This window comes from Egretta garzetta, unplaced genomic scaffold (genome assembly GCF_000687185.1).
Source record: "Egretta garzetta isolate BGI_Z169 unplaced genomic scaffold, ASM68718v1 scaffold182, whole genome shotgun sequence".
Lineage (NCBI taxonomy): Eukaryota > Metazoa > Chordata > Aves > Pelecaniformes > Ardeidae > Egretta > Egretta garzetta.
In genome coordinates this window covers 672,807-683,714 of record NW_009258767.1, presented here as the reverse complement: position 1 = coordinate 683,714, position 10,908 = coordinate 672,807, and the positions used below count along the sequence as shown (strand labels likewise).

The following is a 10,908-nucleotide window of genomic DNA, read 5'->3' as shown; positions in this document are numbered from 1 at the left end:
TTTTCGCTTCCTACGGGAGCGGCGAAGCGGTTGCGGGCTGACCTCTAATCGCATCTCGGCAGTCTGGGTGTTCCTCGGCTGTCTCTCCATCTCCCCTTCCCGCCGGGGAGGGCTGACATCACCCGGACGGGAGCTGATGACGGGGCTGGGTGTGGTGACGGCTCCAGCCCTGGGTACCTTTGTCCTGTCGCTGGGGCCAGCGGGCAGCGGTTGTGCCTGCTCTTCGGGGAGGAGATCCCCGTGGTGGCTTAGGGTCGGGTTGTCTGCTTCTGGCATCCCGGTGTGTGCGAGGTTGGGTTGGGTTTTTTCTTTTTTTAGTTGGAAATCCGATTTTTAGAAACATCCAGTGAGCTCTGGCTAATGGGGCAATGAGCCGGTGCTGTGGGTTGGAGGCTTATGCCGAGGTGTGGCTCCGTTTCCTGTTCTGCAGGGCACTGAGTCTGTTATGTAAATTCCTTAGATAATCTTTAAGTAAAACCTTGCATTTTCTGGAAAAATCACAAAGGGTGCTGAAAGTCAGACTGGATTTTGAACACAAGCTTTCTGCCATTATTAAAGAAGATATATTAAATTTTAACTCCATCTTTAGCATTTCTACCCTTTTTCTCCCCCCCCCCCAAACCCACTGTGCATATGGGGAGTTGTTTAATCATTCCATACAGGCATTAAAACCTCCAAAAAAAAAAAACAACCAAAAACCAACCCAACACCCATTTACAGATTTAATCCGTGTATGTCACTTAACATATACAGCAGGCATTCAACCATACCCTGTTGCCCTGTGTGAGAGCTTAACAGATTGTATAGCCCGTTAATTCTCCATTGTATTTGTTGCTCTTTATTGCAGTTAAGTGGGTTTTATACTTGAATAATGGTATTTTAGGACACAAGGGTTGTGAGATGCCTCTTTTCTCTGACCTACAAAATTCTCTGTTACTAAAAGCTGTCCAACAAAATGAGTTTAAAAGGAGTTACTACCTTGTATTCTCCAGTATCTGTGTCTTGTTGTGTAAAACCAGGTGTTTTTTCTTTTTTTTAATTACTAGGAAAATACGTGTTTTTCCATAAAGAACTGATGAGCTCCTTTGAGTCCAAACAGCAGAGCTTTTTGTGATGCTCTATCCTTACAGAAGGGAGAGGCTTCTGGAAGGATGTGGTTAGCGCAGTTAAGCTCTGGGAAAGCCCGTTTAATTGCCTACTGAGCTGTATACCTTTAGATGCAGCAGTGGCCTCTTGATGCACAGAAGGTCATAAGCAGGCATTTTAAAATCTTGCTGCTTAAAAAGATGTATAAAACAACCTGCATACCAGCGTGAGGCACCTTCAACTGCTTGGCTGAATGAAAAAAATAATGTGATGCTTGAAAACTGGTTTGGTGTTTGTTTGGTTTTTTTTTTTTTGTCAGAGGTGGCAAAAATCTCCATAATAGTGGGTAGTGATTCCTCCCGATATCACACACAGTCCTTTCTGTTAAGCTTACAGTAGGCTGAGCCTTGGTGCAGTGTGGTGGGGGAGGGCGGACTTCAGTAGCTTGGATCACTAGGTGGCACGCTTGCCATTAGCCCACTGATGTGCAAATGCCCCCCTACAGTATTAGGGTCACTGTACTGCTCGAAATGACAGCTGATGCGATGCAAAACCCCAAACACACGCCATTAAGGATTTTGTGCCTCTCTGACGCATTGTAAGGAGCCTGCCCCATGTGCTTCACTTGACCAAATCAGATCCTCCAGGTTGAAGGATGGCATGTCTGGTTCTTCATGTGCGGTTTCAAAACAAGTTAGCTTACGTGCTTTTGGAAACGGCTGCATGGTGTAGGTGAGTGGGGTCTCCTTGCAGAGGCAGAATTCCAGGGGTTGAAAGTGGTTTTGTAAGAGTAATGATAGATCACTGCTGAAATATAAAGGGAAGTGTCTCGTGGCTTGACATAGCTAGAGGTAAACAATATTCTAAAATATTCGTTTCTTCGTGTAGGCTGATCAGCTGACTGAAGAACAGATTGCTGGTAAGTGTCTTGATGAGAAATGATTATTTATTTGTTAACTCCTTGTGACTAAAAGAAAACATTATCTCAAACATAATGGGAGGAAAAAACTTTTTGACAATTTAAAACCTGTACTAATGCTTTTTTTAAAAACACTCAATTTTTAATAAAAAAAAAATAGTGACCAAACATTCTGGAAGATTACTGGTTTATTGCCCCTTAATTTAGACTGCTTGTTCCTTGGACTACAGATAATGATTTTTTTTTTTAGACTTTCAGACTTGAGCCAAGTCCTTCTAGATTTCTTGCAAAAAGAAATAATTGCTAGAATTAAGTGAACTTCTCGCAGTCAGAGCAGACCTAGGTATTCTTTTCTTTTTAATAAAGTGAAGATAAACTTGAAATGGCAACAAATAAACCTAAAGTGGATTTGTTATACATTAATATAAGCCAATGTCTTTTAAATAACTTCTAACAGAGTGTCTGTAGTTCAGACTGTTAGGAGGAGGAGTGTTATTTGGCCTTCTGGAGACCAGTCACCTGCTTGTGGCTGAGATCAATTCTTATTGTCTGCTGCCTTAAAAATAAGTGGTAGATGACAACGCTTATTGTTCCTGTAAGTCTGTTAATGGTGACGGGAACCCAGTGGGTCCCTCCACTTAGCCCAGGCAGCTGCTGTTTGTGGTGCAACTGTGCCTCAAATAAGCTGATGGTGAAATGCCAAAGAGTTGTCATGCAGATAATAGCCACATGAAATAAGTTTGAATATGCAATGCAGGTTATGTGTTGGTACTGTAAGTAAATTTTTTATTAATGTTTGAGGTGTTAATTCCCTCAATACATGGACAGTTAGAGAAAATGGTTCTTAAAATTGTACCAGGCATTGTCAGTGGAGTGCACTTCAGTATGCAGTTTTCTCATGCTGGTGATGTTACTAAACACTGGGACTGTTTCTGCCTCTAGAATTCAAGGAAGCCTTTTCCCTATTTGACAAAGATGGTGATGGTACTATCACAACAAAAGAACTGGGAACTGTCATGAGGTCATTGGGTCAAAATCCAACAGAAGCAGAATTGCAGGATATGATCAACGAGGTAGATGCTGATGGTAAGTGTTGGAAAAGTAGTTATGAGCTCTGTGATCATCTTAAGTATGTATGACCTCCACACCTGGGCTTGGACTGCATAGAGAAGATTCTGTGACATTGATCTCTTGAAGCAGTTTCAAAATGCTTATAGTATCTAAACTCAGAGGGGTGTCAGTTTTTTGATTGCTCTCTGCACAGCAGTCAAAGATGCTAGCAGTATTCATGAGGATCTAAAAAGGGGCAAGAGCAGCAACAAAGTTATGCTGTTTGTCTTTAATATTTTATGGGTCACAGGCTTCCTATTGCTATCTGGCTTGCCCTGACCTGCTGTTAACCTGTATTTCCACCCAGCTTCTCTATACAGGTTTTGTCAGCCCGTGTTGGTATTAATAGCTGTACTAATGTCTGTGGTTTTGTCTAAGGCCAAAAACGTGGTAGGAGTGGAATAGTGCTAACTTCCAAGAATTGAAAACACAACAGGAAGAGACTTTATAGTCTAATGTAGTATATTAGATCACTAACAGGTGGGGACGGGACGGGGGACTAGACAAAAGCAGAAAAACCTTCCTGTATAAAGTCTATCAGAATTATTTTAAGTGGATGACAGAAAGGGTAACTGCACATTTTTTTGAGAGTTCAGACAGGCTAGCAGCTATAAAAAGGAAAAATGCTTTCCCTGATCAGTGATATCAAGACTTCGATGTTGGTTGCAAAGGTGACTTTTCTCTAATATCTTTGTAAAAGAAGAGTGAAAGTATATTGGCAAGAGTATAGATTACCTGATTATCAGACTACATTAATTATAACTACTTTCCTAAAAGTGTAAGTTGATCTTAATTGCTGACTCTTGGATGCAGGTACTGAAAAACTATAGGGTTTGCAGCACTACATAGAGTTGTGTATAGTGGCTTCTCTAGACTGCAGTCCACAATGCTGCACTGGTAGATTAAAAATGAAGGAGACAGAGTGCTTCAGACAAATATGCCTGCCCATCTGTTTAAACTTGGCTTATGGCAGAATGCTTTGCTATTATTATAGATGTTCATTGAGGATTTTTCAAAGCTGAGTATAAGACCTGTATTCAGATTTAGTTGGTAGATAAAGCTGGCTATGATGATAAATAGCTATGTATGTCTCAATCTGGAATCCCGAAGCTGCAAAGGTTTTCTTAAACTGCATTTATTTAGCTTCTTTGCTATACTTAGCCAATGACTTTGTATGCTTCCCTCAAGCAATGGGTAGATCTTAGTTGTGCAGTGAACTACTTAATGTGGGGGTTTTGCCATATAGGGCTGAAGCCTGACTATACAAACTTAGTTTCTGCTGTTTTAAAGAACTTGTTTCTTCGCCATACCACTTTTGTCATAGCTTTGAGCAGCCTGAAGTTTGAATCCTTACTCTGAATGAAGAACTTAAAAAAAAAAAAAAAAAAAAAGTCTCAGGGATAAGGTGTGAATGTTATCAGGGCTTTTCAGTTTTGCAGTGAAATACCTAAAAGAACACCTACTGCTAAGCTTATCAAAAATACCAAATAGTGACAGCTTTTTTTTATGTCACTGGAATTTGTGGGTCCTTGTTGCCCTTTAAAATGGTACATTACTTTTGTGGTGTACAGCATGTGTTGATAAGGAAGTTGATTTTTAACAAGGAACAACTATTTATGAGCAGCTTAGTGAACCGTAATTTTCTCAAATTTCAGATATCCTGGATTTGTAGTGCCAGTTTTATAATGCATTCCCTTCTGGAATCTCCCACAGCAATTGGGAGATTTCTAAAGAAACTAAATGATTGGTTTTGGGGAGTGGTTTAAGGTAAAGATAAGTCTTGGTATTGGTTAACCTTGGAGCAACAGACTGACGTTTTACTTGCAGCTTGGGTGGCAAATGGCATGGCTTGACATGGAGAGAAAGCAACGGGTGCTTTTGTTGTGCTGAAGCACTGCAGTGACAGTGGCTACGGCACATTGTAATAGCAAAAAGGCAGTGATAGCAATTGAGGGAGAAGATCCAATTCTTCTGTAAGAACGGTTTATAGTGTCTGTTGATCTTGGCCCTGGCTAAATTAAATGCCAGGTTTTTTATAAAGAAAAGCATAGAAGTTTAATTTTTGGAAGTTTCTTTTCATTAAGGCAATGGCACTATCGACTTCCCTGAATTTCTAACCATGATGGCCAGAAAAATGAAGGACACAGACAGCGAGGAAGAAATCCGTGAGGCATTCCGAGTCTTTGACAAGGTATTAATAAAAGTACAAATACTCTTTAGAAGCAGTGATGATGTCATTTTTTTCACTTGGTGTTTTCTTGTCTAGAAGGAAAAAGTCCTCTAGCAGAAGCAGAGGAATTGGAAACAGGCAGGGACTGTTCTGGAAACAGAACCAGGACTGTTGTGGGCTGGTTCTACCTGCTTTATGCAGCAGGTCTAAGCTTTAGGCTCATCCACGAGGAAAACTTTCTGGCCTCTCCTTAGGAGCAGGGATGAGCAGAAGGTGATGCTTGTGGGGTGTTTTTTCGGGAGGTTGTGGGTGAAGGGGTGGGGTTTTTCTGTACCTTCTGACTTCAGGGGAATGGGGAGATGTTTGCATGGATGCAAGAGGTTTTATACATGGAAGCTTTTGAAGCTAAGATGTTGTCATCGCTATGTAGAGGAACATGAAGTATTGCATGTTCAGTTTTCAAGATGTGGACTTTAACGTTGCTTTCAGGAATAGTTAAGAGCTCAACTCCCTCAGTCTTTGTTAAGGGTACCTGGGCATACATGATGAAGGCCAATTTTTCTAGAACACGGGTTGCCCTCTTTGGATTGCTTGGATATGACAGATGTTACAAGAGAACTGTGTTGAGCAATGGCTGGTGCAGCTGCTAAACTGATGCACATGCATGTGTGGAAGAAGGCCTTACTGCTACTCCTTTTATGGGGAAAAAAGTGGCAGTCTCTAGTACTTCACCGGAAAATGTGCTAGAGGAAATGTTCAATTGTTTGGTTAGTACTTAATCTACTCTATGGTGTTATTTCTGCAGACTGGATTTGTGTTTAAAGCCACTGAGGTAGCTTATCTACTGGTTATGGCCATATGAATTCCTGCTCTGAGCTAGTGTATTATTCCTGTAGGTGGAAGAGGACAATTTCTGAAATGGCTAGAGATGAGCTCTAAGTTTGGATATTACTAATGGGAACACAGACTTAGAAGTGTCATTCACTTTTTTTTTGCCATGAAGCTTTTGCAACCCTTTGAGTAGAATTTAAATGTTTTCTTTGAAGGCCTGTTCTATATCATTTTATCCAAGAAGCCTAAACTAGCCACCTGCAGTCTGGTTATAGAGGTAGCATTACACAGATGAGAAATCTGACTCTCTTCTTGCTGGTGGGGAAATTGTTCTTTTTTTTTTTTTTCTTTGGCCTTGCTTAGGCAGCAGAGACTAAAAAACCCATGTTGTTTCTGGGTTTATTTTTGAAAGCTCTCTAAAAGCATTGAAAATAACATCACAGCTACAAATCAGGCATGCAGTTATTCTTACCGTACAATAATTATACAGAAGGGCATATGGTGGCATGCATGCTTCATAAGGCAATGGGACTAGTGCATACTGTAGGGTTGTACAGCATCCCAGGTCTGCATATCTATCCCAAGTGCTGTAAGGCGAGTTCAGAAGCAGTTAGTGGAAACCTAGATGTAGTTTCAGAGGTAATGTCAGGATTGTTGATCATGATCTTGTGCTGCTCTCTCCTCACAGGATGGCAATGGCTATATCAGTGCAGCAGAATTACGTCACGTTATGACAAACTTAGGAGAAAAGCTAACAGATGAAGAAGTAGACGAAATGATCAGAGAAGCAGACATTGATGGGGATGGGCAAGTCAACTATGAAGGTAAAAATATGCTTCTCTGGACTCAAAACCTTTATTCATGTCGAGTGAAAGCATGTTGCATAGGGAATTAATTTCTAGTACTTGAGACACCAGCTCATTAGGTTGTCCGCTTCTGTGGACAAAAACTTAGATGCAGTGAAAGGGGCTTTTTTTATGCCAAGTGTGTTTAAGAGACTTACCAGTTGAAGTCCTCTGGAGACAAAAAAAATCACAGTGACTTTTTATCTTTTCAGAATTCGTACAGATGATGACTGCAAAGTGAAGAGACCTCCTTTACACCTTTTTTCCTCTAGAAGAATCAAATTGAATCTTTTACTTACCTCTTGCAAAAAAAATGTTCATTTATTCATTCTGTTTCTGTATAGCAAAACTGAATGTCAAAATACCTTCTGTCCACAAACTGCATGTAATGGTTGGTGGTCCTGTCCCCAAAAGATAAAGTTAAACATCAGTTTTACAATATAAATAATTGTACTACCTTGAAAATAAAAAAAAGGAAGCACTTAGTGAACTCAAAAGTTCCATTTGCTAATGACTATTACACTGTTTGGGCTGGCCAGTTTTTCATGCATGCAGCTTGACAATTGAGCACAGTCAGACATTTGTATTAAAAGGAAAAAAACAACCTAAAAGATCCACTCTTTTGTTCAACAGTGGATTCTAGTTCAATTTGTAGTATAAATTGTCATAGCTGGTTTACTTTAAAATTGGTTTATACCTCAGGATGGTATGCAGCAAAATGGTTGAAGGATGCAAAACTTAGAGAAAATGCCCTAAAGGTTGAATGGTTCTCCTGTACGTAGCAGTGTGCTCCAAAAATATGATGATCTTAACTATGGATGGCATGTCTGTGTTAAAATACTGGTTTAACATTGTCTGCATTGCACTATAGTGAAACGGGTGTCGGGCTGTTACCGTTCACAAAATTTTTAAGAAACCTTCACCAAGGGAGCATCTTTGGACTCTCATATTTTTAAAACCTTCTGTACCATGACTTGGAGCTGGCGGAGTAGCCTGTGGACTTCAGCACAACTATCAACATCGCTGTTCACGATATTACAATTTATGTCCATTCCAAGTTGTAAATGCTAGTCTTTTTTTCCAATAAAAGACCATTAACTTAAAGGTGGTGTTAAATGCTTTGTAAAGCTAAAATATATATAATTGAGATAATAAACCAAAAAAGCAGTAGGAGGGAAGTGTTTCTATGAATGACTTGCTGCTAAATTATAATGCACATGTATGCAATAAGTTATCCCCTATCTTTTCAAGATGGCAAGAACTGACCTCCTGTAACCCAAGACCTTTGCTATAAATAAATGAACTTGTGCTTGCCTTTCATATTACGACAATGTTAATTTAGTTGGTCTCGAAGTCGTGTAATGCTGACTCGTCAACTATCAGCAGAGAAGTAACACCTCATTTCACTAAAGTGGAGAGCTCTAAGCATGCATGTCAATACTGGGGAAACATGTATAGGTTGCTTATGTTTTTTTGACAGGTTATAGAAACTAGTTGGAGAATTTAAACAGCATGGACTTCATAGATATCTATGATTCTCAAACATGCCAAAAATGCATTTCTCTACCCACAGAAAGAAAACAAAAGGACATTTCTTTTACAACATGTTAAAAAAAAAAAAAAAGAAAAACCCTAAGCCTTTTTGGAAAGTGGGGCTATTATGTCTTGACTATCTTAAACACTTGCATGAATTTTGTGGGGTGGAGAAGAGGACTAGGGTTAATTTAAAAACCATCTTGTTACTTCTGCTTTGCATGCACTAGCAGTGCTTAGTCATTCCAGGTCTCTGAGTAAGTGTTCTCTGATCCTTCAGCTTCCCCATGAATGAGTGGCAAAGCAGCCGTGTCCACTCTTCTTTGTTTGAAAGAAGAATGCTTTTTTCTTTTTTCTTTTTTTTTTTTAAATAGCAGAGCCTCCGTGTGGAAGGCTTTTATGCTTGGGAGGGAGGGACTACAGCTTACTTGACTGTAAGTTTGTTTCCAAACGTAACTGGAGTTGCAAACCTTAATTGCTTAATTGCCTTTGGTTTTGGAGAGTATTGATGCTCTCTTGAAAGAGATGCAAGTCTCCATTCATCCTGTCTAACTGAGGTGCCTGTGTTAAGAACTTGGTTGCTTGAAATGCAGCTTTGCTCAGTGGGGGTCAAGAGATGCCTCCAAAAGGCAATTGAGACTATCTGCCTTCAGTGATTCTTTTTTATTTTTGAAATTTTATTTTTTCCTGGGGGGTGGGGGGAGTTCTGGGTGACTAGGGACCCAGACACCTTAACCAAGTGCCTACAAGTTAGATGGGCTGAATGTAGGCAATTGTTCAGATATGTAGTTGTTGCAAAGGCTTTTTGCTATGGCTGTGTATGCTGTCCTAGCAAACTGGCCAGGATGATGGGAATGTCTGGCTACTGTTTGAAAGTAGAGTCTTGCATGGTAGCTGCGGACTGCTACTTTGGTAGTGCTCAAGAAAGGCTGCGCTGATTCTGTAGACCAGCTTTTAAAGAGAACATATTCAAGAGACAGGCAAGGTAGGAGCAATGGTTGCTGCTCTGAACTAATTACTTCTTCTGCCTGAGTGTGCAGAGAGATCTTGTCTAGTAGGTAAATGCTTCTTACCATCTATCTGTCATTCACTCACGGTTGGTAGGGTAGTTCATTTAAGAACAGCTGCTTTTAGCTTATTCAGTGTGCTCTGTGCTTGCTAGCAAAGAGACCTCATTCCTGCAAGAGGTTCTTGGCTTGATTAGAAATTGTCTGGCAGTGTGCAGTGTTGGTATGCCCTGTAACTGAATCTGCCTGGAGGTATCTAATTATTAACTGACTTCAGTACCACATCAACCTCGAGTAAATGTATCCTCTGTACAGGACTTTAGCTCTGTTCCCTTCTGCATAGTGCATATCTAGAGAAATGAAATGGTGTCATCGAGGACTTTTTTTTTTTAATTTTTTTTTTTTCTGTGAGTGTGTGTGCGTGTGGCTTTGGCTTTTTCCAAATGTGAAAGTGTGGGCTGGATACACTTGGTGCATGGCTTAGAAACATGGGACTGGAAAGAACTTCCTGGGTCATCAGATCCAGTCCCCTGCTATTGCAGGCAACCGTGTCATATAATCCTTTTAATAAACTGATCAAGCTTAACCACCTGCTTGTAAGTGGCTTGTTTTCATGGAAGTTCTGTAACTCATGTTGCTCTCAACTGATGCAAGTAATATATGAAATATGAAGTTAATCAAAAGGTCCTCCAGCTTAGCTTTAGGTTTATCATTACACTTATTTAACTGACTTTCTCAAACCTGTTATTCTTTGCACAACACTCAGGAAAGTGTTGAATCTTTATACCCCCTTGCTATGAATAAGAGTTGGTGTGCTTGCTTATTTTTTTTAATGGAAAAGATGGATGTCTGGCTTGTTGAAATTTGTTAGATATGTTAATTGTCAAGGCAAGAAGCAATTGAGTTACTTGTATTTGATACATAAATTTAAGGCTAGAGTATACATAACCATTTTTAAAATACATCAACTTGCAGTGTAGTTTTATATTTAATACTGAAATTGTACTGCTGAAGTTTAAACTGCTGTTAATCATATTCCTCTTCTGATCATAATGAAAAAATAAAGGGTAAGAAAATGCTTAACATAGATTATTCATTATCATGCTTATTTTATTAATAATTCAGGCACCGAAACGTCTCCAGGTATGGGGCATTGGTTTTGTTTGCTGGGGTGGGGTGAAGGCGGGGAGGGGGGGGAGGGTGCTGATGCGGTAAAAGACTCTTATCCCCCAACCATTTGTCACACCTGTGCAGCTTTGGAAACATGGATGCTATCAAAAACTGATCAAGAAATTACCCCACGCCTTATCAATGCGTTAAATGTGTGCCTGGGTCTGTCTGACCTGTGGGCAGTGCATGGTGCCGGAGCCGCCAGCCCCATGCCCTAGGCAGGCAAGTGGGGAGAGG

General features: G+C 40.2%; 1 protein-coding gene across 1 annotated transcript; it reads left to right on the top strand.

The window, feature by feature from the left end:
• Positions 1-1,597: 1,597 nt before the first annotated feature.
• On the top strand, positions 1,598-10,561 carry CALM1 (calmodulin 1). Its single transcript, XM_035889048.1, has 5 exons — positions 1,598-2,005; positions 2,948-3,091; positions 5,200-5,306; positions 6,805-6,940; positions 7,174-10,561. The coding sequence occupies exons 2-5, from the start codon at positions 3,022-3,024 to the stop codon at positions 7,200-7,202; spliced, it is 342 nt and encodes a 113-aa protein (XP_035744941.1). The 5' UTR covers positions 1,598-2,005; positions 2,948-3,021; the 3' UTR covers positions 7,203-10,561.
• The last annotated feature ends 347 nt before the right edge of the window (positions 10,562-10,908 follow it).

What these genes read in the sequence shown, in the direction of transcription:
- CALM1 (XM_035889048.1), top strand. Translation starts at nt 3,022, where the DNA reads ATGAGGTCATTGGGTCAAAATCCAACAGAAGCAGAATTGCAGGATATG. An exon ending in CAACGAGGTAGATGCTGATG is followed by an intron (nt 3,092 to 5,199) that starts GTAAGTGTTGGA and finishes CTTTTCATTAAG; the next exon opens with GCAATGGCACTATCGACTTC. An exon ending in TGGGCAAGTCAACTATGAAG is followed by an intron (nt 6,941 to 7,173) that starts GTAAAAATATGC and finishes TTATCTTTTCAG; the next exon opens with AATTCGTACAGATGATGACT.